The sequence below is a fragment of the Carassius gibelio genome, chromosome B2, assembly GCF_023724105.1.
Source record: "Carassius gibelio isolate Cgi1373 ecotype wild population from Czech Republic chromosome B2, carGib1.2-hapl.c, whole genome shotgun sequence".
NCBI classification, from domain to species: domain Eukaryota; kingdom Metazoa; phylum Chordata; class Actinopteri; order Cypriniformes; family Cyprinidae; genus Carassius; species Carassius gibelio.
This window is the reverse complement of record NC_068397.1, coordinates 7,707,197-7,731,719: the sequence shown is the minus strand read 5'-3', so window position 1 is coordinate 7,731,719 and position 24,523 is coordinate 7,707,197. Positions and strand designations below refer to the sequence as shown.

Genomic DNA, 24,523 nt, shown 5'->3' with positions numbered 1-24,523 from the left:
AGTCAGTAAATGGTTTATTTTGGAATAACGTGCGGGGTCAAGGGTCAATTATGATTTCATATTGATTGTAAACCCAGGGCTTCATAATTAATAGCTTCCAGTGTCTCTACAATCTCTTTACCCACCAAAACTGGTGGTTATTAATATGATCTTACAGTACGTTCCACATTCTGCCTTCTGTTACATTTTTTCAGCCATTGCCATGACTGTACCTTGGCATTCTGGCTGCTTTTTGTCTGACTAACTGTGCTCACCCTGTGATTGTGGTATGAATTAACATTTCAATTGGCCCAAGTCGTGGGGGGAATTCTTCAAAAGATTTATATTAGTGGAATGGCAAAGGTCTAATATTGTAGGGATATCAATTTCTTCACAATTTCTTGTGTGGTAATTATGACTTCCTGTATGGCAAAAAGTAATGTACAATAACTTAATGGTAAAAAGGGGTGAAGAATCACTTAATACACCAAAATACAGTATCTCTTTAACATGACTGGTACCTCAGCTTACTGTGCCAGTACCAATTTAATTCCAATTTTTATGGCGAAGCCAGTGACAAGGTAATCCGTACGTCTGGCTAGCACCAGACGGAAATGTGATCTGTCTTGGCATAGTGCTTATTTAGATAAGACATGTGGAACTGGTTATAGGGTCTGAGACAGAGTAACACTGCAGTAATGCTCTTCTCTACAGACTGTCAGTGATAGCCAGCTCTGGCCGAGAACCACTGCACATGAATACTGTGACCTTTCAGATTGACCGTTGCCGCCTTAGAACAACAGCTGCCCAATCAAGAAATAGATGTGACTGCTAAAGCAACGTATGGCCAATTACATCGAGGGGCTATAAAAGAGCCAAACACGAATCACATGGGATCGGAATGTCCCATTGCTTCAGTTGTACCAATGAGAGAAACCAGTGCATTATAATAGCAAAGCCCATCAAACAGCATTGGTTGCAATTAACACAAGAACTGCTAGATAAACCAGAACTGGAAACATAATAGCTGTTCTTTGTCACTTTCAAAGCTATTTACTTCTAGGATTGTAAATGTGTGCAGCAACTATGCACACATTTCATGGGACAGTGCCATGTACCACAGTCGTCTTTTTTTTTTTTCAGTACATGCAATCCTGTATCTGTGACCAAAGTCTAGGAATCAAAACAACAGATCAAGAGGGTGCTGAGACTGTTAACTGAATGACTCAAAAGGCTTGTGGTACATGTAATACATTCGCTGACACTGTTTCTATTCAGATCATTCCATATAGGAATATTAAACCGATTGTGTCATTTATAGAGAGATGTCATACAGTACATCTCTCTGGGCTGTGCTCGTTTTATTGTGTGCTGCAGAGCATTTGTGGCTGTGGTGTTCGTGGTTTCGGATTTGCTCTAATTGGTGCTATATTGCAGTAATCTCAAGTTGCCCAATGCTTTTTCATTGGGGCCTGTGAAGAAACTGCATCTGTTTTTGCAATGAACTTTAAGCTTTATAACCATATATTCTCATTACATTACACAACATTATTATTAGAGCAAAAGAAACAGGAAATGCACATATAAAAGTACATCTTAGTGCACATATAAAAGAAAATTTTCCAGGAAAATTGGGTCTGAGAAATCCTGAAACATCCTTTACTCGAAAAAGAGTGGAAAAACAAGTGGGAGTTAACCTGTGTCTTTTATGTGGAAAGTTTTGTACATTTGCAGAATTGAGCAACTTAAGAGAACAACTCGACCTTAACGTGTCCCTTCTTTTTTTGTGTTTTCCTAGGTGAAAAAAGGGCTGCGTGTAGCTAGTATCAACAAATGTGGTAGCGAGGCTATCTCTGAGGGAAAGGAATTTATGGTGTGTGTTGCTGTGTTATATGCCTGGGCTACTGGAGAGGAATGTGCTGTCTGCTTTAAGGTGTCATATGGGGATGCTCTTTGTGATTACAAAAGCTTAAACTAAAACACCCCTATGTGAGAACATCTGTGCTCAGGTCTGATTGGGAAATATAGCTTTCTCAATAACCATAATTATACCTAATTTAAATATAGCCTATATATATATATATGTGTGTTTTTATTCTGAGCTCAATTTGAGGTGCCACTAAAGGCTAATGAATCAAATCGGTACAAATCATCATAATTAAACTAAGTGGAGTAAAACCTGGGGCTACTTCAGTTTTCAGCAAGTATTTTGGTTACACTTTATTTTGATAGTCCACTTTAGACATTCTACTAACTAGTAACTTTACAACTACATGTCAACTAATTCCCATTTATTTGCAAGTCCATGCCTACTAACTCTCAGACTGTTAGGTTAGGTTTAGGGTTAGAAAGTTGACATGTACTTGAAGTTTCCTAAAGTCAGTTTGTTGTGGACCCATCAAAATAAAGTGTTAGAAGATAGAAGCCAATCAAGCAGACAATCTTACTCTAATGACATGCTGCAAAGTTACAGGACTATCAAAACAAAGTGTTACCAATATTTTGTATAGAGCAATACAAATTTCATTTTTATTTGTTTGTTTGTAAATATGCCGATTAAAAATGTACATTTTAAAAGAGTAAGATCCATGGAATAATTGTTTATGATTAACATACTTTATAATGTTCGTCTCCTGTCTTTCCTGTGAGTGAGTGAGTGAGTGAGTGAGTATATAAATAAATACATTTAAACTCAAGCTATTTGTTTTTTAACCACGAAGTAAGCAGAAAATCTACAGATTTACATGACATGACCTAAATAAGGCTGACATTGTGCCATTATTATTCTTATTATTATTATTTATTTTTTATTTTTATTTTTTACATTTTCCAGAGAGAAAATAGTTGATTTTCGTCAAGTAAAACACAAGGTGACATAAATACTTTTCACTGTATGTTTTATACAAGCATTAAAGCGCCTGTTTGTGCTTTTTTGCTTTAAACCAGACGGTCCTAGTTAATAAAAAAAAAATGACCCTTCCAAGTATGGTAACCCATACTCCGCGATTACCGGTGCGGAGCTGAGACTGACCAACGCACCTATAAAATGTTATCCGTGAAATAAGCAGGTTACATATGAGAAGTCCACTGGAGATGATCCAGTCCCGCTTGCAGCCAGACGCACAGTAGCTGAATGTACACGAGCCCGCCAGACGAGATCCGCTCTGTATTCATGTTCCGCCTCTAGTGTTAGCTTAATATAGTGGAGAGCCGCCTCGCTGTGCGCAGTACTGTTGAATATGAGCAGATGGGATTGAAGGCACTGAAATTATAGTGTCCCTGTAGTTTAGCATCTAACAGGATAACTTTGTAAGTAGGCTACTTTTACATTTTTAGGCATTTTTTTTATAGTTGCTATTGCTATTTACGTTTACTTTTTATTGAAATGAAATATTTTGCCCATTTGCATATTTTATTTATTTACTGAATGCATTGTATAACGCATTATTGGTGAATTATGTTGAATTAAATGGGAATTAGCCTGTAGCCTACATATACGGATTTTTAAATCAGGTTAATCATTTCAAATAATAACCCATTGGTTCACAGGGGCATTATATCTGTTTAAGGAAATTTCCTGGACAGTTTTTGGAGCTCCGTTGTCATTTGGCACATGGCAGTAAGTGAATGCAGCGCGAGCAGCGATGAACTCGGCCGTCTTCAGTAAGTTTGATCAGCTGCGCTTTGAAGAGAGTGGACAGAACCTGGAGAGAACCAGCAGAAGCTATTTAGAGGTGATTGATGGACAACATTCAGATTTACTGACCAGCCACAAAGTGATGGGTGGCACAGAAGCTCTCAAACACAGGAGAAATGGGTAAGTGACAGACAAAATGACTGTGCATGAAACATTGTAATTGTGACTGAATGTGATTCACTATTAGTTAGGCTACTGTAAATGGACTCAGCCTTTTTTCATATTCTAAAGTAAATATTTGTGAACACTGTTGATTTATACTTTGAATATCGCAAGAATTAAAAAAGGCCAATTAAAATGCAGTTTAACAAACCAGTTTTTTTTTCAGCTAGAATGATGAATATTATTGAATATTGGCAGCAAGTGCGGTTTGATGTGTGCATGGTTGTTTCTCCTTTAATTTATAGGAAAGCAGTGCAGTGTAGCCTAATACCTCAACACTGGATGTGAGATATTTTTACTTTCATTTAAAGGATACTAATATGGGGAAAAGACAGAGATGTGAACCTCAAATCCATACAGTATAATTAAAGTAATATTTTGACCATAGATTCATCATATGTGTAAGGTAAAGGTACAGTAGGAATGTTACACATATTTGGTCCACAGTGACATCTGCTGATTGTCTTGGTACTGGATATCCACATCATCTACTGTGATTGTACATCAACTCTTTTCTTTTAAATGGTTCGATAATTTAAGCTGCATTGGTCTGCACTTTGTTTACAGTATCATTGGTCTCTCTTGTAAAATGTATTGTTTATACACTGACAGTGCAATCATTTGTGTTATTATAGTGTGGTGGTAGCTTTGTTGACAGTTTGTCAAAACTAAAGCTTCAAAAAAGCAACTGTATATGCCATTAAAAGTCATTTTTGTCAGTTATTTTGGCATGAAGGATTACAAATAATTAACTGAGTAACTGGGAGGGGAAAAGGATTTGTTGCAGTAAAGATGACTAATGACGTATATTCCATTAAATCGTCTGGTGAAATATCAGGACGGATGGCTACAGATAACAATGTTGTTCTTTGAAGAAATGAACAATTGTGATTCTGTTTATAACTAATTATATGCAACATAGACATTAATATCTGGAATATAAAAATGACAACTTTGCCTCTCTGTGTTGTTTTACTTGCTCAGTGGAGGGAAGGTGCGACACAAACGGCAGGCCCTGCAGGATATGGCTCGACCACTGAAGCAGTGGCTCTATAAGCACAGGGACAACCCTTACCCCACCAAGACTGAGAAGATACTGCTGGCTCTGGGCTCCCACATGACCCTGGTTCAGGTCAGGGCAAAACAAACACTGACAATGAATGAGACTGATATTTGATCAGATCAGACTGGACTGGTTTTGAGGGAGTACTGGGACGGATTCGGAGCATATATATATATATAGATAAAGACATAAAACATGGATTTACAGAATGTAGAGGTGAAAAAAAAAAAGCTATTTAGTCACAAAAGAGAAGATTCACAAACCAAAAATGGGTAGCTATTCTGATTTAAAAACAATGTTAATGCAAAAATAAATTGCAACTAGATGAATAAAATAATAATAATAATAGTAAAAGATAGTTTTCAAAAGATCATAAAACATTTAGTGTAATTTTATTTAAGGATTTTGTTCAGATTGCTCAGCAGATTTTTAACTGGATTTTAGGGACTCTGACTTGGCTGATATAAAAATACCAAATTCTTTCCTATTGTTGTTCGCTTCTATGTTTTGGGTCTTTGTTGTATTCCATGAACCATCCTCTATCAAGTTTTAGATAACAGACAGATGTGCTGAAGCTCTGCTGTATAATTTCTTGGTACAACTTGGAATTCATTAGTTCTTCTGATTGTAAACTTTCCAGGCCCAGAGACATAAAAACAACCGCCACAATATCATATTCCCAGCATCATTTTTCACAACTAGGTTTTTGGTGTTGGGATGTTTAAACTTTAAGCTGTGTAGGATTAGACAAAAAAAAAAAAAAAAAAAAACATTTACCTTATCACTCACCATACTTTTTTGGAGATGGTTTAATGGTTTGCTCTCATCTTTAGAGTTTTCCTAATGGTAAACTACCAAGTACACTGATAGTCTGCCGAAGCACGCTCATAAGAGTAACAATCATGTTGAACTTCTTCCATTTGTAAACTATCGTCCTGATTATAAATGGACGGAGGGCAAAGTCTGGAAATTCTTATGCAACCCTTCCAGTCTTATGAACTTCAACTGGTCTCATTCTGAGGTCAGCTGAAATCTTTTTGATTGAGTTATATTACACATAAACACAATCTTCTCATGAGGAGTGGGGCACTAATGTGTTTTTGATACTGCAGAGCAGGTTGGTCTAAATGCATTGAAATGTCTGACTGTAGTATCATTCAGGGTCACATACTTTTTCCATTGAAAATTTTAAATGTTTAAATTTTTGGTCCAATAAATTTATGGGGCTGCAAACTGGTGCATGTGTTATTTGTTAAATAAGTCTGTATTTAATATCATGACAGAGATGGAAAATCTGATATCATTTAGAATCCACTTAAGCAGAAATCCAGATCATTTTGACATGATCCTTGCTTCTTTTTTTCTTAGGAATTGCACGTGAAGCAGATCAGGGAAGGCAGGTTTATGTGACGAAACATTATAATAACCAAACAATATCAAAACTTCAAAAGAACTTTATGTTTTGCCAACATAAAGACAGATACACAGATTTCAAGATTTAAACTTTTAGATTTCATTTTATTCATTTACTTGCAAGATAACTTTTTACCATGCGGGAAAAAAAAGATAAATCCTGACATAAAAATCAATGTCACCTTTGCCAAACAAATTCTATTTACAGGGCAACTACATGCAATACATTTCTGCAATGGAAGCAGGCCATGTGGGTTGCTTGAATAATATAAAAAATGCACACAAAAAATGCACACATATATATATTATATGTAATTTCTGCTGTAGACACATATGTAAATTCATCTGTTAATTTACTGTATGAATGCATTAACAAGTTAGTAACCCCTTCTCTCTAGTGTCAGGAGTCAATATTCCATCTTGAAACACAGACAGTTTATGTAAACGAGTATAAATGGTATGCATTTATATATGAATATGCTAAATATTATATAAATAAATAAATAAAATCTATGTCAAATCTTTAAACTGCAGACAAAAACCAACCACAACAGCCTGACTATGAAGAGTGATATAGGGATGTAACAGCTGCAGTAGCTTGACTGAAAACAAATAGACCATGTACTGCATCATTATTTTTATTTTTTTACTGTCCATTGAAACATTACACATGTCAATGCAAGCAAGATAAGCCAAAACGGGTTCCTGATTTAACAGTGATGTGTTTGTGTTTTTCAGGTCTCCAACTGGTTTGCGAATGCGAGGCGTAGGCTCAAGAACACAGTTCGGCAGCCTGACTTGAGCTGGGCCCTTCGCATAAAGCTATACAACAAATATGTACAAGGCAATGCAGAGAGACTCAGCATCAGCAGTGATGACACAACATCAGATGGTACGGATTAAGGGCATTTACCGATTCTGGCCTGCAAACACAAAATGCATTAAATGTGCCAGTGCTTTTTTGTTCCACAGATGGGGAGAATCCTTTACAGATTCAGGCCAGCGAATCAGACTACAAGAGACCCACGCACAAGAGCGAAATTCAGGACAGCAGAGGCAAAGGGGTGGGGCGAAGCACAGACCCCTCGGTTTGTGATGATTATGTGTCTCCACCGAAATATAAGAACAGCTTGCTAAACCGCTATCTAAATGATTCCCTTCGGCATGTAATGGCCTCCGAAAAAGTTATGGACTCTCGGAAGAGGAACCACTCTGGATCGTTTAGCTCCAATGAGTACGAGGATGATTTTCTCTCACCATCATCAGATGCTGAAGCAAACTTCACCTACCGTACAGGTAAGAGCTGCCACAAACTTTCAAGATTCAACAATGTAATTAAATAAAGAGGATTTTGTCAAGACAACTTCAAACATTTTGATTCTTGTCGCCGTGCATTTCGTCAGAGGTCTTCAAAACGACGTTGTTGCCCCTTTAAGAAAATATTAGATTAATGAAACCCAATGAATGGTAATTTCTGAATTCATCTTTGAAAACCTGTATGACCTTCGAAAGAAGATTTATATTCACACTGCTCTTTTTTAATGCACCATAAAATTAGACGAAGCATCTCATGCTGTATACTTAGGGCTGTTTCCTAGACAAAGCTATTTTATGACTTCAGGGGACTTTGAATACACTACTGATATATGACAAGTTTCACTGATCTTACATGGGTTTTTTTTTTTTTTTTTTTTAATCGGCTAAACTTCTTTTTGTTTTTCTGCACAAACAACAAAATCACACAGGTTTTGAACAGTGTAGCTTGTCAAACTAGTGGACAAAAAAATGGAGACAAACACAACGAAAGATTATGTAAATCCAATTATAATTAATAATTAAACTGAATGTAAAGCTGTGGTTTGATTAGTGAGTGGAACGGTCCTGGACTCGTGGGTTAGAGGAACACCTGCTGATGGCTCATGAAAGAAAATGCTTTAGTGTTGCCAAAGGAGTTGAGTCTAATTCATCATTAACATAATTCCACCTCAACATTTCAAAATGTTCTACTTCTCTGTTTATTTTGCTCCCGTGCCCTTTTGGAATGGTCTCGTTTTGGGATTTTTTTATTTTTTATTATGAAGTATGAGTCCATAAAAACATGCAGGTGTTTGTGATGAAAGAAAGCAATGGAACGATGCAATCTATAACAATTTTTATCCGCAGTTATGTGCTCCTACAGAGCATGCATATTTTTACAACATTTGAGACATTAAATTTACATTTTATGTGGCCTGTAATTTACTCAGTTTGACTTGTTCAGAAGAACTAGCTCTCTTTGCTTCATTGTCCAGTTGTGATTTTTGCAAAAACATGACAAGGACATTAATATTGTATGCAAATATATATAAATATCAGTGGTGGCTACTATAATTATTAGAATAATAATTATAATAATTATAATAAATTAATTTAAAAATAAGAATACAGAACCATAATATTATTCATACAATCTTTTCAAATATTATAAATCTTCTACCATATGACAACTTTGCATAAGGAACAGACTGAAACCAATTATTGATTATTTATAAAAAATTACATTTATACATTCATTATTATTCACTAAAAAATGTTCAGCCTTTTACTCATGCTGTGTGACAGTCCTGCCTGACATTTTCTTTTGTATTTTGTTTTCTTTTTAAATACAGTTTAGTATTTTGGTAGTTATTACAGTAATAATTATTCTTGGCAGTTGTTTATTTTAGCTAAGCTTGCTCTCAACTTGCCATAGTAAATGTATAAAGTAACAACAAAACTGTTCACTCAAACCCAGTGTAAAAAGAGAGGCTGTCAGGATATGAAGAAAACAGCTGGCAGCTGTTAAATTTTTCTTGCTTGTAGACTTGTTCCATTGTGATGTCGTCATTGCCATCAAAAAGATGATTAGCTGTAAATATTTTCTTCATTGATTGTGCATGTTGTGGTTACCACGAATCGGCCAATGCTGAAATGTCATTGTTTCACTGAAGCGTGCCTGTGACCTTGAGACACACCTTAGATGAAACGCCACTTGTTTTCCACAAAAAATCTCATAAAACAAAAAGGTCAATATTTTCACATAATAATCCCCTTCTGTAGTTCAGAATGGATCGTATGCTCAGCTACTGATAGCTGTGAGAATGGTACTCACCAGTTTGTGATAGAATTTTAATGGAGACGAGGGAACATTTAAAAGTATTTTGTAGTCACACAGAGACATCAGTGAATTCAGTTTTGACAAAAAACAGTAAAATATGTTGAAGCATTTGTGTGTGTGTGTGTGTGTGTGTGTGGAAATTAGCAATATCAGGCTTGTTTTTGTCTTTTTAGCTGAGTTCCAGTTTGTTTCAAATGGTAAAAAGTCAAATTTTGTGTGTCATTACTTTCATAATGCATGTTCCTGGTCTTATTATGAATGGTTTGTGGTGTATTAGCTCTGTAATCTTTAATTAAAATGTAATGAAACACGAAATATGCAAAAGACAAAGGTTTTCTATTTTCAGCTCATTGTTGTCTTGTAAGCGTCAGAGCAGAACGGTGACTCAGGCAGACATTCATTCAGGCTTTTGCATTTAATCCTGTCTACTTTTTCTCTCTCTCTCCCTCATTGAATATCCTGTTTTACTTGAAAATATATCACATTACAGAAGTAAAATGAGCTGTGAACAGCTATTTATGGTAACTTTAAATGTTAGTTTGTTGAACTTTCCAGAATAAAACCACCATGTGGCACACAGTCGCAGATTACCTCGCCACATAACCTAAATATTTAGCAATTTGAGATGATTGTTTTGTTTTGTTTTTTCAGTTAAAATTAAATTAAAACATATTTGTTAAGAAACGCAGCCCAGTTTTATCTCTCTCTCTTTTCTAGGTTTGTTTTATATGATCTCAGTTTATAGCTAATTTGATTTTGCTTAATAGAGCCCTTCTGCCTTTATCCTGGTGTATTTTCTTTTTGGTATTTTTGGGGTGTATTTTACAGGTTAAGTCAATCTAAAGCATCTGTGGACAATAGAAATGAAGTTAAAGAGATGAGAGACATTCAGTAGCACAAAGGAACCAGAGCCAAATGATTTATTAATGGTTTATAGTAGTTCTTGGCACAAATACTGTTTAAGAAATCTGAGTTGGAGACGTTTTAGCCAAAGAATATTGAAAATAGCATTTTGTGTGCTCATGCCTGTCGTCCAATTTTCCCCCTCATAGCTCCCATAAGAGAGATTTTTCTTTACTGATCTCATGCTTTCAGCAGAAAAGAGAGACAGCTTTACTATTATAAACCGATTTATGTAGATACCGAACAAAGGATGTTGTTTAAAGCCATTCCAAAAGATGACTTTGAAAATAAATGTATAATGTCAATGAATGTTTAATGGATGGACCTCGATTTGTCAGAGCTGTCCTCCCTCATTTAACCAAACATGATGTTTCCTGTCATTCATTTCACACTGCCGGCGATATCAAATAGTGTGAAAGTGTAAATCTTCCAAATGGTTGTGAAGACAGCATATTAACTTATATGATATAGTTTAACTGCAAAGAAAACCTCACAAATGTTGGATGCTAGTTACTGCTTAGTCAATATTCTGTCTTCATTTACTCGCCCATTTTTTTTTTTTTTCATGTTTCACAAAAGGAGAAATTTTGAAGAATGTAAGCTACCCATCATTCTGTTTCAATTGCAAAGAAAGGGAATTGAGCTTCCAAGTTTCAGAAAGTTTGAAAAGCATAGGGAGGCAATACAATACGACGCACTTACATAAATATGCTAATTAGCGCATGACATCATCTAGTTCATGTTCTCATGATTTATTTTTATGAATTAAAATGTTTCAAAACACCCCCCCCCCCTCTGTTTTTTTCACAAATCGCACCCTGTCTGTATTAGACAAGAATGGGACAACATTCCTATTCCTAAACATGAGCAACTTGTCTCCTCAGTCCACAGACGTTTGCAGACTGATATGAAAAGAAGAGGGGTGTTTTGAGATGTGCTGATGCCATGGAATTTAAAATCAACTTATTTTTCCCTTAAAATTATAAATTTTCTCAGTTTAAACATTTGATATATCATCTATGTTGTATTCTGAATAAAATGTATTCTGTTTTTATTCACAATTTGTACAGTGTCCCAACTTTTGTGGAATCGGGTTTGTACTAGTATATTGGCTGTTTGTTAGTACATATTAATGCCCGATTCTGCATGACCATATTTAAAATACCGTAATCCTACCCAATACCTAAATATAACAGCTACTGTACTAATGATCAATGAGCAGCAAACAAGTAGTTAATAGTTAATTATTTTTGAGAATTAGTTCCCAGACTCAAGTGTGTCTGCACAAGTTATCTTACTTTAATGCTGCTTTTACATTATTTTTGGAGCTTAAAAATGTAAGATTTCCGGTGATTGCCCAGACAAAATGTCTCCTTTTGTATTCCACAGAAGAAAGTAAGTCACAAGGGATTGGGACGACATGAGAGTTAATAAATGATAAAGATTTCATGTTGGGTAGACTGTTCCTTTGACGCAGCGTCAAGACCATTTAAGTAGTCATTAGTCAAAGGAAAAGGTGTAATAATAAATCAAAAAATTCTAATCAGTTGCAGAGTGGTGGAACAACGTGTCTGTTTCTGACACAGAGCAGATATGCTTTTTCCATCTCGTGAGCGCAGGGGAAGCATAATTGCATTTGTTTTGGCTGGAGCGCTTGAATGTGGCTGTAGGCAAAGCCTGCAGAGCTCCACTTAAATCTCCCTGAGCTCGACAAACACCCACTTACTCACCCATGTACACACATGCACATGTGAGAGCATGTTTACTCATCGCTTCCATCAATATGAGGAGAGAGCAGCTCAGGGATATTTCATTAGCAGCATAAATGATGTGCCAGCTTTTGGCCAAGTAGCTTTTGTGGCTATTTTATAAAATGCAGTTTGAATATCCAGCTTATAACTCATTTCACCAAACTGTATTTTCAGTGACGCTGGACTGTGGCACACGCCAATGTGAGAGGTAAGAAGAATGCTATTGCCTAATGAATCATAAGGTTTTTAACTACTGCTAAAAACTCCTCATTAACCATTTCCTCTCCATTTTGGCAACAGCGGTGCTTGCAAAGGTGGCGGAGGAGGAAATAACGAGACCTACTGGAAAGAGCTCCATGCTGCCATGGCCCTGACCAACCTGGCCCAAGGGAAGGAGAGCTCAACGCCGGGAACCACCAGCTGTATCATCCAGAAGTCTTCCCATATAGCAGAGATTAAGACTGTCAAAGTGCCCATACAACCCCGACATTAGTGGCTAACAGTCTGGACAGCGGTCTGTTACTAGGTCAAAATTGCTAAAAGACTACCTGAACACTTGAGTATGTACTACATGCAATAATTTGGTTGAAAATGATCCACAACAGCCTTTCTAGGAGGAAAAATACATGTTGACTGACCAACGTGCCTAATGTGTTTTTTTTGGTTTTTTTTTTGTAAAGAAAGTTTGATGTGGACGATCACTACAACTAAACACAAATGCAAAAAAAAAATTAATTCTGATTTAGCCTGTCATCATTTCTGAAATACAATTTTTGTCAGTGGCTAAAATGTAATATATTCGTATATATATATTCAATTTTTCTAAGTTATGTTAATTTTATTTTTAATTGACACAGGATTGTTGTCATCCTATGGAAATGGCATGTACATGTGGATTCTTGTGTTTAAGTATGGCATTTAGAGGAAGTTTCTTTTTCTTTCTTTTTTTTTTTTAAATGTTCTATCTATGAGTGAAGAAACCTTTTTTGGAACAAACCCTTTGGTTTGTTATTAAATAGTTTTTATGTTAATTTGGGCCATTGCCTGTGAAGATTTTCATGCAAAATTGAGTCAGATGAGAGCTAATAAAGTTTGTTATCTTTTTTTATATATAATACAGTTATTCTTTGATTAAATTTGCTCCTGTCATTCCCTCTAAGAAAAAAATTTGAAAGTCGTAACTGTGAGATTAAATTTACAAATTAAACAAATTTACAAGAAACATATAAATTATATATATATATATATATATATATATATATATATATATATATATATATATATATATATATATATCAACAAAACCTTTTTATTACTTTTACTTAAAAATAACAACACTGAGATGACGTCATAAATAAATAAATATTATAAATGCCCTCCTTAAGGCAGAAACAGCCCTCCATAGTTTTATTAAGTTGTGAATATAAAGAGCTGAAGCCACAGTTTGGTAAAGGCAACTAAAACGTCAATCTGATAAAGAAATAGCACTACCCATGTCAAAACAATTACGCTTGACATCTGCACAGAGCTCAGCTACTTGTACCATATTGGATAAGCATTTGCATTTCAGTTATGTACCTGATAGGTCTTTTAGATAAACTGTTTGAACAGTCCGATATGTTTCAGTCTTGTTAGACACTTTAAAACGGTTCAGCCAGCGGTAAGAATTTGGAGTTGAACATACGGGATGGTCTACCCTACAGTATATCTTCTTACAGTCCTGACCACATGCTCTATGTTTTGCGCTCAAGTTTTCTTTCTCCCCACCCATGCTTCAAGGAAGACTAAAACATAATATGCACCATTCTTATGCACTTGCCCTCTTCTAGAATGATTCAGTGGTCTACTGCACCCGCTGTATCAACATAAAAAGCCCAATACAAATAGTACAACTCCTCAAAATGAAATGGAGAACTAGCAGGAAAAGTGTAACATCGGTGGAAATCTGTTGATTTTGATGTAATTTCAGTTCCAGGCATTATGAGGGCCACAGGAGAATATATATATATATAAAATATATATATATATATATATATATGTGGAATCTGATTGCTTGCAGAGCTCCTTTGCCAGTGTACTGTACAGTTGCCTGGAAAATTAACTTTGTACAGATCTTATCACACACATAAAATCAAAATCACAATTAGAAATGACTTACTGTTTGTATACAAAATGATTTAGGGCTATTTCTAAGTAAAACTGAGGTTTGTCAATATTTGAAAAGCTTACAGATTGTGGTATAACTTGGCTGTATTGAAGGCATTATCAGAAATGTAATTTTGACAGTAATTTAGAAGATCTGTCCAAAGTTTACTTTCCAGGAAACTGTACAATGCACTGACAAAAGAGCTCTGCGAGTGATCAGATTCCACTCTTTAATGTGGCATGAGAGCTTATTTATAACTAATTATGTCCGATTTACTTGAGATTTTATTTCAACCCCTCCAGTGAGTTGTTCTGTGTAAAATATGTCTAGCAAATAAGAAACCAGCTTACAAAGAAAAGATAACGGTCTTTTTTAAATGCAATGTTTACACTACGATGATGTAGTCAAAAACATGTAGAGTTTTTCCCTTGCGTATTTAAAAAGTTTAACTTATAGGCTACAAGACAATGTTTTCAAAATAATTTGCATTTATACATATCTGCAAAAAAGTTTTCAAAGATTCCCGTTTTGGGTTTTACATTTTTCAAAAACTTATACTTTGAAACCCATTTTCAAAAATGTGTGTTTTCAGTCCCCAAAATGCTGTTGTCATGTTAACAAACAAAACGCATAAAAATTTTTGGCTGAAAACGTTTTGTAAATGGCCCCTAAGTTGAGAATGGGCAGGGCATCTGCATGGCTATATAAGTGGGAATTCGCCACAGGATTCTCAGGTTTACAACTGAAGCGACGAATGAGTCGTGCAGCTATAAGGCATGGCAAGCGACGAAGTACTCGTTCCCGTATCTCAGGAAACCGAGGTTACGTTAGTAACAGAGTACAGTCCCTTTCGATACTACACTTGTACTGTGTCTTGCTTAAGATGCTATGGGAACACAGTACAATCACACCATGCTAATGTAGTGGAACGACTAAAAGTTACAAACTTCCATAAGCAACCAATGCCCACAGAGAAGTTAACAACAACCCAAGGGTAAGACGGGCTGAGCTTCTTGAGGTCACAGCCGCCCTGATTAATCGTTTCAGAGTATTCCTGTAACTTCAACACCCAGCGGTCGAGAGCTAACAGGTGAACTAATGTCAGAGAGCTTGAGCGTGTTATACGGTCAAGGCCTCTCTGCCAGATCTGTTTACACAGCACGTGCTCTTCAAGCGGAAAGAACCCTGGCCTGCAAGGCCGGGACATCCAGCGAACCTCCTCACACAGCCTTGTTTATGTGAAGGCGAGGTCCAGGAGAGGAGGAGGAGGCCTCCATGGCGAATTATGTAGGAGGCCAAAATCATGTTGTTTGATTCGGATTAGCACATGGTTATCTTTTAGGACTGGCAGAAAGAACTGACAGGCTCAGCATACTGTTAGAATTTCCAGGCAGTTGATGTGGAACCCTTTTTCTGCCTTCGACCAGTGGCCGAAAGTCAGTAAACCCTTGCACAGCATCCCCCAACTTGAGTTGGAGGCTTCTATCATGACAACTGTCCTTCTGCAAACCATGTACTTCGTAAAAGTGTGTAGGGCCAGGGACAGCCTAAAGGGAAGGACCATATATTGATAAGCCACTCTCTCAAATGCGAATCTCAAGAATCATCTGTGACAGGGGGCTATCTGGAGGTGCAAGTAGGCATACTTCAGGTCCAGAGAAAAGAACCAGTCTCTCTCTGTTTCAGTGTAGTCATCCTGAATGACCTTTTCATGAGGGCATGATTCAGGTGTCTGAGATCAAGGATGGATCGAGGAAGCCACCATCCTTTTTGGGGATGAGTAAGTAATGGCTGTAGAAGCCTAACTCGAGTGACTAAAAGAAGAATGGAAGAGGAAGTTTCTCTCTGTACCCAAATTTGAACAGGGTGTCCTTCGACCGCCAGTCCAAAGAGACTCTTGGGAGAGACTGGAGCATCGAGGAAGGGGATCTTATCCACGTCCTTGATCTTTGTTAGCGTCAGCCACAAATGGCGCTCGAGCACCACAAGTCTGGCCATCTATCTCCTGATCACCTGAATGGTGGTCTTGGTGGCATGCAGAGCCAGGTCGGTTGTGCTCCTCAGCTGCCTGAGGGTAGGGGGTCCAGGCCAGATCTTGGCCTGAAAGACCCGGAGGATTGCCATTGGATGAAGCGCCAAAGCCATCTGTCCAGCTGAAGTGTAAGCGTGTTCAGCAAGAGCAGAAGTGGTCCTACACGGCTTGGATAGGTGAGCGGCCTTTTCTCACCAGCCGATGGCCATGGACAGCCACTGTCTCATCTAGGGGAGGTGGATTATCGTACCCTTTTTCTTCAGGCTGTTGATGTAAGTGAGGGAGGATAAAGAAGCAGTATGGAGACGGGCAGAGTAAGGAGCGCGCCACAATGGGATGTGCTCATCATGAATCTCCGAGTAGAACGGAGGTGAACGCTGATGAGGGGCCTGGCAGGAACCACTCATCCAGACAGCTGTGGGAGGGCTCCTCTGGTGGAGACCACTCTAAATCCAGTTTTTCGACTGCTTTGAAGAGGATACTTCCACTCTCTAAAAATAAAGTGATTCATGAGCGGAGAGGCATAAAGTTATTGCAATGAGAACAAATAGTTCCCGTGTACGCAGCTTCTGCATGGGATTTCCCCAAGCAGGAAAACGACTCCGTGTGGCCGTCATCGGTGTGCAAGGGAGACCCGCACGAACCGCAGTAATGGTTTGGCATTTGCAACAATGCCAAGCTCTTTTAGTATCAGATAGCAGCAGAGGAAAAGGACTGGAACTGCTGCGTCACTGATGCTGCGGAGAAGCAGGTCAGCTGTGCTGAGAGGTCCTGGCTAAAAAGCTCTGACCAAGTTCTGAGTTTTTTTTACCTGACAATCAAACATCTGTATAATCAGAGCTGATCTTTCAATGAAAGGAGAGATTGATGTCTTAGGCCTATGGTTTCATTAAATGACCCGAAATGCCACTTTAGTTTGAAAACTAGTGACATTATTTTGTTATGATTAGCAAGTCTTTTACAAGTCTTTAACAATTTACATACTAATAATTAATGTCATTTTAAACAGACATTCACACATACTTTAACAAAAGACACTTCGCTGTGGCAGTTCAGGGTATGAACAATTTTGCAAGTTAGATATTTTAATGCAAAAAGAATGCAAGATATATGACTTCTCTTGCATGATTTCTTGGTAATTTTTCACTCCATAGCAGAAAATGGCATAAAGAATAGAACATTGAAGTTGAAGGACAACAGCCAAAATGAAAGAAAGCATCTTCAAAACTGAGAATAAAGGATGTATGGAAACAGAACTGCTTTATGTGTATTTAATAAGAAATCCTAATTAGGGTGTTGGTTAGTGTATGGTTTTGTGGCTACAGGAAGTCATAAGCATTCTTCCTATGATTGAATAAATCTCTCAGCAGCAGAACAAACACACAGGAATAAGTCAAACATATTAACACTCATACATTATGACCAAGATATGTTTATAATAAAATGAAATGACCACTTCACCAATGTACCACTGGCCATTTTGACTGGCTACAATAACACACTCTCTCTACATTCACAGTGAAAGCCATTAGTGCAGACCATGTCACACATGCAGATCTAATAAATATTAAGGCATGACCAAATCTTCCATTTCAAATCACTATGTGAATAGAAATGAATATCCAGTCAGAAGACGGCTTTGTGATGAATGAACTTGAATACAGAAGTTATTTTTGGTATCCATTCACATTTATGTAGAAAACAAAATTTGAGTCAAAGGTTAAAACACAGCGGAGTAAAATGGATCATCTCATGTGTTATCCAGACAAAAGTCATCATAGATTATATTATTTAAACATGCTTAATGTATCGAGAATTTCAGAGATTATTGTGTGAATTGTGATACAGAACAGCTACTGAAGATGTATTATTTACAAAATAATATTTCAAACTCTTCAAGAAGGTAGTATCATGCCAAATATTATAAAAATAACATAAAACTAAATTTAAATAAAAAGCTGGAAATTAAAATGAGAGCAGCAGGGAATATGTTAAGAAGATGAAATGTAATACAGGTACAAAGGACATTTGATAACATCCATGTTGAATGAGTTCATCATGTGTTTCTTTTGCCCCTCCCAGTTTAGTATCCGATTGGTCTACACACATCAGGTCAAAGGCAGCACTCCCACTGAGGGGGAAACGTGCCGTTCTGCCGCGGGTGGGGTAGGGCATAATATCTGGCATATTTCAACATGCTTAGGGTGTTATCTTCAAAAGGACTTATTTTTCATAATAATGGTTTACACTGGCTACTGGTAATGTAGAACTTTGATACATGGATGGAAAATAACATGACAGAATCCTGGGACAGAATAAAACATAGTGACATAGAGTGTGCAAACTGCAAAGGTCCCTTTGACCAGCTCTAAGGGTGCAGACCATTCCCCCTCAGAGGAAGCTCTCAGTCAGAAGGAAGAAAACGGTGCTTTCCATCCCAGTTTGTGGTTCTTGGGTCGAAGTGAGGATGTTAAACCAGGGAGCAGTAACCTCCACAGGCGCCCTGACGCTGCTGTTCATGATCGGACAGCTGGACACCGTATTTCTGCATGCTGCTCTCCCAGAGCCCCGGTGTCTGCAGGATCTTTTCAACCAGTTCTTCAAAGGCACACTGAACTCCATCCCGAGTCTTTGCGCTAGCCTCTGTTAATGGAACCACATGGGTTAAGAAAGGAAGAGAGAAGGAAAAACACAGTAAGCTGACTTTTGAAGTAAACCCCCCAATAAAAACAAAAACATGTGCGATCCAGTCAGAGTCTAAGAGTACAAACATTCATTGATGAACTTGAAAAAGACACCACTGACACCACAATCAAAATCAGGAGTGCCCAAACCAGTTGCTGTAGGACGGACCACCGTCCTGCAGAGTCTAGGTAGTCCAACCCTAATTAAGCAAATTTGAACCAGCCAATTAAGGTCTTCAGATTAACTAGAAACCTCTAGACAAATATTTTAGAGCTGATTCTAGCTAAATCTGCAAGATGTTGGCCCTCCAGGAGCAGGATTGGACACCACTGACCAAAACTAAACAATCTGAAATTAACAGAATGCTATTATACCCAAAAATTTAATTTTACTAATCTGGCATGTGCTTTTGTACTAGCATATACTACCTACTGATATAAAAAATAAGACAAATATTTTCTGAAATAATATGCATTGTGTCAACTCAGCACATTGCAAGTTTTTGTAAAGAATGTGAAATCTTTTGACACTCGAGATCAAACAGGTGTTGGGGGGGTAGGTAACTACATAAATATATAAAAAATATATATATTAATTAAATCAGAAATAAGCAATCACAGAGTAGTGCTATGGCAGAAAAAGACTTATTGTCCTTATGTTCCATAATCTCATCAGGAACAAAAGTCAATGTAATGCTATTTTAAAAGCATATGTTTAATACAAACTCACTTTTTATAACTGAAAACCATTCTGACATCTGTAACTTTATTTCAAAGAGCCAGGAAAATATAAAGAAAATCCTGGCAAGACAGGATTGTCTGGACACAGGCAGACCATCATGCTCACTCACATCCTCTGATGGCTAACAGGAGACTTTGCTGCCAAAAAAACGAATTAGCTTAAGATCCAGGTAGGACTATCCAAAACATCCAATCTAACTGAAAACAAAATGAATGATGATAAAAAGGAAACATACCAATAAAAAGCATCGAGTGTTTTCGTGCAAACTTCAAGCCTTCGTTCCGGTCTACTTCAAGGTTGTCCTGAAACAGATAGGTCTTTCGAATTATACGCTGAGTCACCCCAAGACAAAGCAACTAAAAAAGTTAGTTCTAGGAAACTCCCAATGTCTGCACACATTACTTCAACACTTGTCTTTAAGGTCACATCCCATTACTTTTTTGGCAACTTTCCTTACCAAAAATACAGGAGCTCAAGTTTCTATTTAAATCGTTTGTAAATAATGGTTTCTAACTTGTTTCCATATTTTACAATAAACCAGAGGGAACTGTTTAAAATCTGCATTTTTTTTCCTTCAGAAAAAGAAAACATTTTGATTTACATTTTTTTATTCTGAATGTTTTGAGTAAAAAAAAAAAAAAAGGAAGAAACTCATGACATGCCAAATAGACCCTGGCACACAGTATTTAGTGTTTTCACGTGTCTGGAATGACTGACAGCATCCAGAGCTGAAAGTGTCTGTAAAATAATTACCAATAATCTGTTAGAAAGATTTAAGGCTTTAACTGAACATTTAACTGAAGCCAAGGACACAGTGGGACTTTATACAGAGTTCACGCTGCATGATTTTCGCCCAATTTTTCACTCACCGACAGGTTTTGCGAAATCGCGACTAATGCATCGGAGGCAAATCGGTGCTTATTCACGCGAGTGACAATCACGCAGTGTGAATTAATAAAGATGTGATCTGAGGGAATCGCCGACACCCATAAAATATTTGTCATGCTAAATATCTGGAGCTGTTGGTGATTCACAAATCACTCTGTGTGTAATGATTTCTGACTGAAAATTAAATCGGCGATGACCTACAGCCAATGACAGACCAAGATACAGGGCAGAGGGAAGTTCGGGGAGAAGTTATAGACCAGATTATAAGTATTTTATTACATATATCATCAATTATATTATATAGAAACAAGCACAAAAGTTTGCTTGACCAGCCTCAACATCAGCATAGGAACACACTTCCCTGTTCCCTGCATGTTTTTCTTTTTCTCCTTGTAGCTAGAAAACAGCTCACAGAAAATTTGCGAGCTATATATATAATTTTTTATTATCCAGTCTCATTCGAGAACTCCGGTCTGATGCACGCGGGTTCTTGCATTATTTCCTTATCACTTCTCGCGTGCGTTTTGTTTTGAAATGTACTTTGTGGACCAGTCGGAGTAGTCGGTGATTCTTCCTATTCTATTCTATTCATGCAATGTGAAACCCCCTGTCAACTATCCATCGTGCAGTGTGAACACAGCTGCAACTGAATACTACCCCATATAGTCATGCAGTGTGAAGGAAATGGTGATTCGACGAGTTTGAAAATCGTGCAGTGTGAACTCGGCATAATTAATCTCCGCCCATGTATTAAATGTACGTCCTTCAAAGCGTGCAGTTAAAACATAGCCTAATTCAGATGTGTCTCAAGTTACAAAAACATGCACATAATCATTTGATCAAAATTATTGCTAGGAACTATTTGATAGTCGCTGGATATTTGTAGAAACATGTCCCTAGCGTCCCCATTTAGTTCAACGCTCCTGAACGATCCCCTTTTCATCATTACTTTAAAATTTGAGTTTTCTGAAATTGAGGCTAGACATGAAATTCCAGACCGAACATTAGTCCTTTATGGAATAATATTCAGGACAATTTTCAAAATGAATTGCAAATTGTATTTTCAATTGCATTTTCCATATGTGGACACATAAATTGCAACAATCCAAACAAATTTGCAAATCATGCATGACTGTTTGCGTTTTCTGAATGCACAATGCCTGCTGAATTTCTGAAAATTGCCCTGAATAGTCTTCCATAATCCTTATTTGCCTAGAGATCAACAACAACAACAAAAAACCCATCTGCATTAACTAAAGTGATAACACACCTAATGTTTAAATTTCATATATACATCCCTTCAAGACATTGTTAATATAAAACAACCTTCACAGCAGAGCTATACGCCAAAACATTGTATCAAGCAGCGTTACATACAGAATAACATTAATCAAACAAACCTTGTCAATTTTGTTTCCAACAAGCATTTTCACCAGGTCATTGCGTGTACAGTACGTCTCCAGCTCATTAAGCCAGTTCTCGAGCTTTGTAAACGTGTCCCGCTTTGTAACATCATACACTAAAGAAAAAAGAAAAAAAAAGAGAAAGAAATTCAATTTTACATTCACCAACTAGTACAAGAATTTGACTGATTTTGAGAATTAATATAACGTCTTGTCTTGTAACAACATTTGGCCAACTGTAAATTCTTCTATACATATTACATGACTAATTACTAAATTAATAAGGACATTAAAAAGATACACCTCAATATGATCTGAGAGACATGAAACCCTCACGGCTATGTAGCGGTGTCTGAGACAATCATAAAATTTACTGGTCATTATAAATTATACAAAATATCTGTTTGTAGAACTCCCAACTGACCAATCAGAATCAAATATTCCAAAGAACTGTGTGATACATAAAGAAATCAAATATTCAAAAACACTAACCCAAAATGACACCCTGGGCTCCTCTGTAGTAGCTTGGTGTTAGAGTTCTGAACCTCTCCTGACCAGCCGTGTCCTAAAACAGAAGTTCAAGAGGATTTCAGCAGCTTTCTAAACATACTAGTCACTTTATTCTACAAAGCGAGATAGTGACATCTAGTGGAACAGGACAATTCTAAGAGTAGTGAAGATGATAATAATAATACACAAATAATTTAAGCATTTAAGCCACTACTACATCCATGTACTGAGTGTTGTTGAGCATTTATAAATGATTTGGATTTTTAGATTCCTATAACACTTACCCATATGGCCAGCTTTGCTCTGTTGCCATCTATTGCAACAGTTTTCACTTTAAAGTCCACACCTAAATAACCAATGAAGAATACAGAAATTGAGTATACTTTAAAATACACAAGGATTAAAGTATATTTGTTAAGGAGGTAAAACTAAATATTTCTTCGTTGCTCAGTAAGGTTTAGTTTATAAGCTCATTGGTTTTGAACATTAACTGATTACAGGCCTGTTGATAATGTCTGGTTACTACTGTACCTGTAATATATTCACAAACACATGACTCACCAATGGTCGCTGCTAATTCTGGATCGAATGTGTCATCTGTGAAGCGTAGGAGCAAACTGGGGAAATAACGGATAAATAAAAGACAATCAGCATTAAAAGGGAAAATAATTGTTCAAATTAACTCATATTTCATCACATTATTGTTTTCTCATAAAATTACACTTTCTTTTCTGTAAACATGACAACAAATCCAATGATGAAAAACACTTTCACTTAGCTGAAGCGTTAGCGTTACGTTAACTGCCACAGCACACAATGAGCAGATAGCATGACTGCTACAGAAACAGCTGCCAGCGAACTACTCTTATTAAATATTTAAAGTTATGCGACAAACACTAACAGTATACGAAGTATTAATTACGAGAATATTTTAAAAAGTCAAACTAAATGCCCATGGCTTTAAAATTATGAAGATAACAATCGACGGTGCTTAGAAGACAACACATCTGAAGGCTAAAAATACCACGAGGGGCACAATATTGCGCATTTTCTTTTGTTCTTGAGGCCAAAACAACATTTAAAAGTTAAGTTTAATGGCTGAATAGAACTGGCAAAGTCTGTGCACAGGCGACAAGCTTTGCTCGTTCAGATGAGGCTAACGCTAACATTAACAACTCATCCTACCGTACGAGAAAGACAAAACGGAAGAAGAAAAAATAGCGGATTCGGACCTCACCTTGATTTACCGACACCACTCTCACCGATAATTAAAATCTTCAAAGTCGTTAACACGTCGTCATCCATGGTCTGGTTGTTTACACTAAAGCTGGTTAGACTCGGCGTTCACTTGCTGCTGCGCTGGAACTTCCGACTGGGGCGTGACGTCACGAGAATCACGTTAGATGTTGCGTAAGAAATCCAAGCAATAATGTTGAAATACATTTTGAATGAGGTAACTATGGCTACTTTTAAATATTTCATAAATGGTTCATAAGAAGATAAGAAGTTGAATAACTACTCATGATGAGGGATTGACTGACAAAATAAAGCCCAAAACTCTCATATCTCCATCTAACATTTGATCACACTGAAAGGTGAGATAAATGTCCAAAGTCCATTGAAATAGCTTGTGTGCCCTGTTAGAACGTCGGGTTGCATTTATTTCTATAGCCCATTTTAGACATTCTACTAACTACAAGTTATCATAAATCTGTGTAAGTCGATCCTTCCCAGCATTGTTATCAGGCCTCTCCCACTCTTTGACATTACCACAAGTGCTAACTGTGCACATCCACCACAACCTGACCTTGAATTCCTCAGTGGTGACACTGCACCTATTAAAACATCTCAGTACAGCCTGCCTAACTTAACCCTCCATTAAGCTTAACAACAAACAAGGTAGTCTGGCATTGGTATAACTTAAGCATCATGCATGATCAGAAATCCATAGACTGTAAAAAAGCAGACATCACATCAAAACCTTGAAATCAGAAATTCAAGAAATGTATTTGCC

The 24,523-nt window shown here is 37.0% G+C and overlaps 2 protein-coding genes across 2 annotated transcripts; one reads left to right on the top strand and one right to left on the bottom strand.

The window, feature by feature from the left end:
* The first annotated feature begins 3,534 nt into the window (after nt 1-3,534).
* On the top strand, nt 3,535-13,180 carry mkxb (mohawk homeobox b). Its single transcript, XM_052549395.1, has 6 exons — nt 3,535-3,796; nt 4,823-4,970; nt 7,053-7,206; nt 7,287-7,610; nt 12,279-12,312; nt 12,405-13,180. The coding sequence occupies exons 1-6, from the start codon at nt 3,624-3,626 to the stop codon at nt 12,595-12,597; spliced, it is 1,026 nt and encodes a 341-aa protein (XP_052405355.1). The 5' UTR covers nt 3,535-3,623; the 3' UTR covers nt 12,598-13,180.
* A 4,153-nt stretch (nt 13,181-17,333) lies between these two features.
* Nucleotides 17,334-23,913, bottom strand: rab18b (RAB18B, member RAS oncogene family). Its single transcript, XM_052549398.1, has 7 exons — nt 23,747-23,913; nt 23,071-23,126; nt 22,794-22,855; nt 22,492-22,564; nt 21,997-22,115; nt 19,944-20,010; nt 17,334-18,925 (listed from the first exon to the last, which is right to left on the bottom strand). The coding sequence occupies exons 1-7, from the start codon at nt 23,812-23,814 to the stop codon at nt 18,753-18,755; spliced, it is 618 nt and encodes a 205-aa protein (XP_052405358.1). The 5' UTR covers nt 23,815-23,913; the 3' UTR covers nt 17,334-18,752.
* Between the last annotated feature and the right edge of the window lie 610 nt (nt 23,914-24,523).

Coding starts and splice junctions, on each gene's coding strand:
- mkxb (XM_052549395.1), top strand. CDS start 3,624: ATGAACTCGGCCGTCTTCAGTAAGTTTGATCAGCTGCGCTTTGAAGAG. Junction 3,797..4,822: donor CTCAAACACAGGAGAAATGG/GTAAGTGACAGA, acceptor TTACTTGCTCAG/TGGAGGGAAGGTGCGACACA. Junction 4,971..7,052: donor CCCACATGACCCTGGTTCAG/GTCAGGGCAAAA, acceptor TGTGTTTTTCAG/GTCTCCAACTGGTTTGCGAA.
- rab18b (XM_052549398.1), bottom strand. CDS start 23,814: ATGGATGACGACGTGTTAACGACTTTGAAGATTTTAATTATCGGTGAG. Junction 22,856..23,070: donor AGAATTAGCAGCGACCATTG/GTGAGTCATGTG, acceptor TTGGTTATTTAG/GTGTGGACTTTAAAGTGAAA. Junction 22,565..22,793: donor GAGCAAAGCTGGCCATATGG/GTAAGTGTTATA, acceptor CTTCTGTTTTAG/GACACGGCTGGTCAGGAGAG.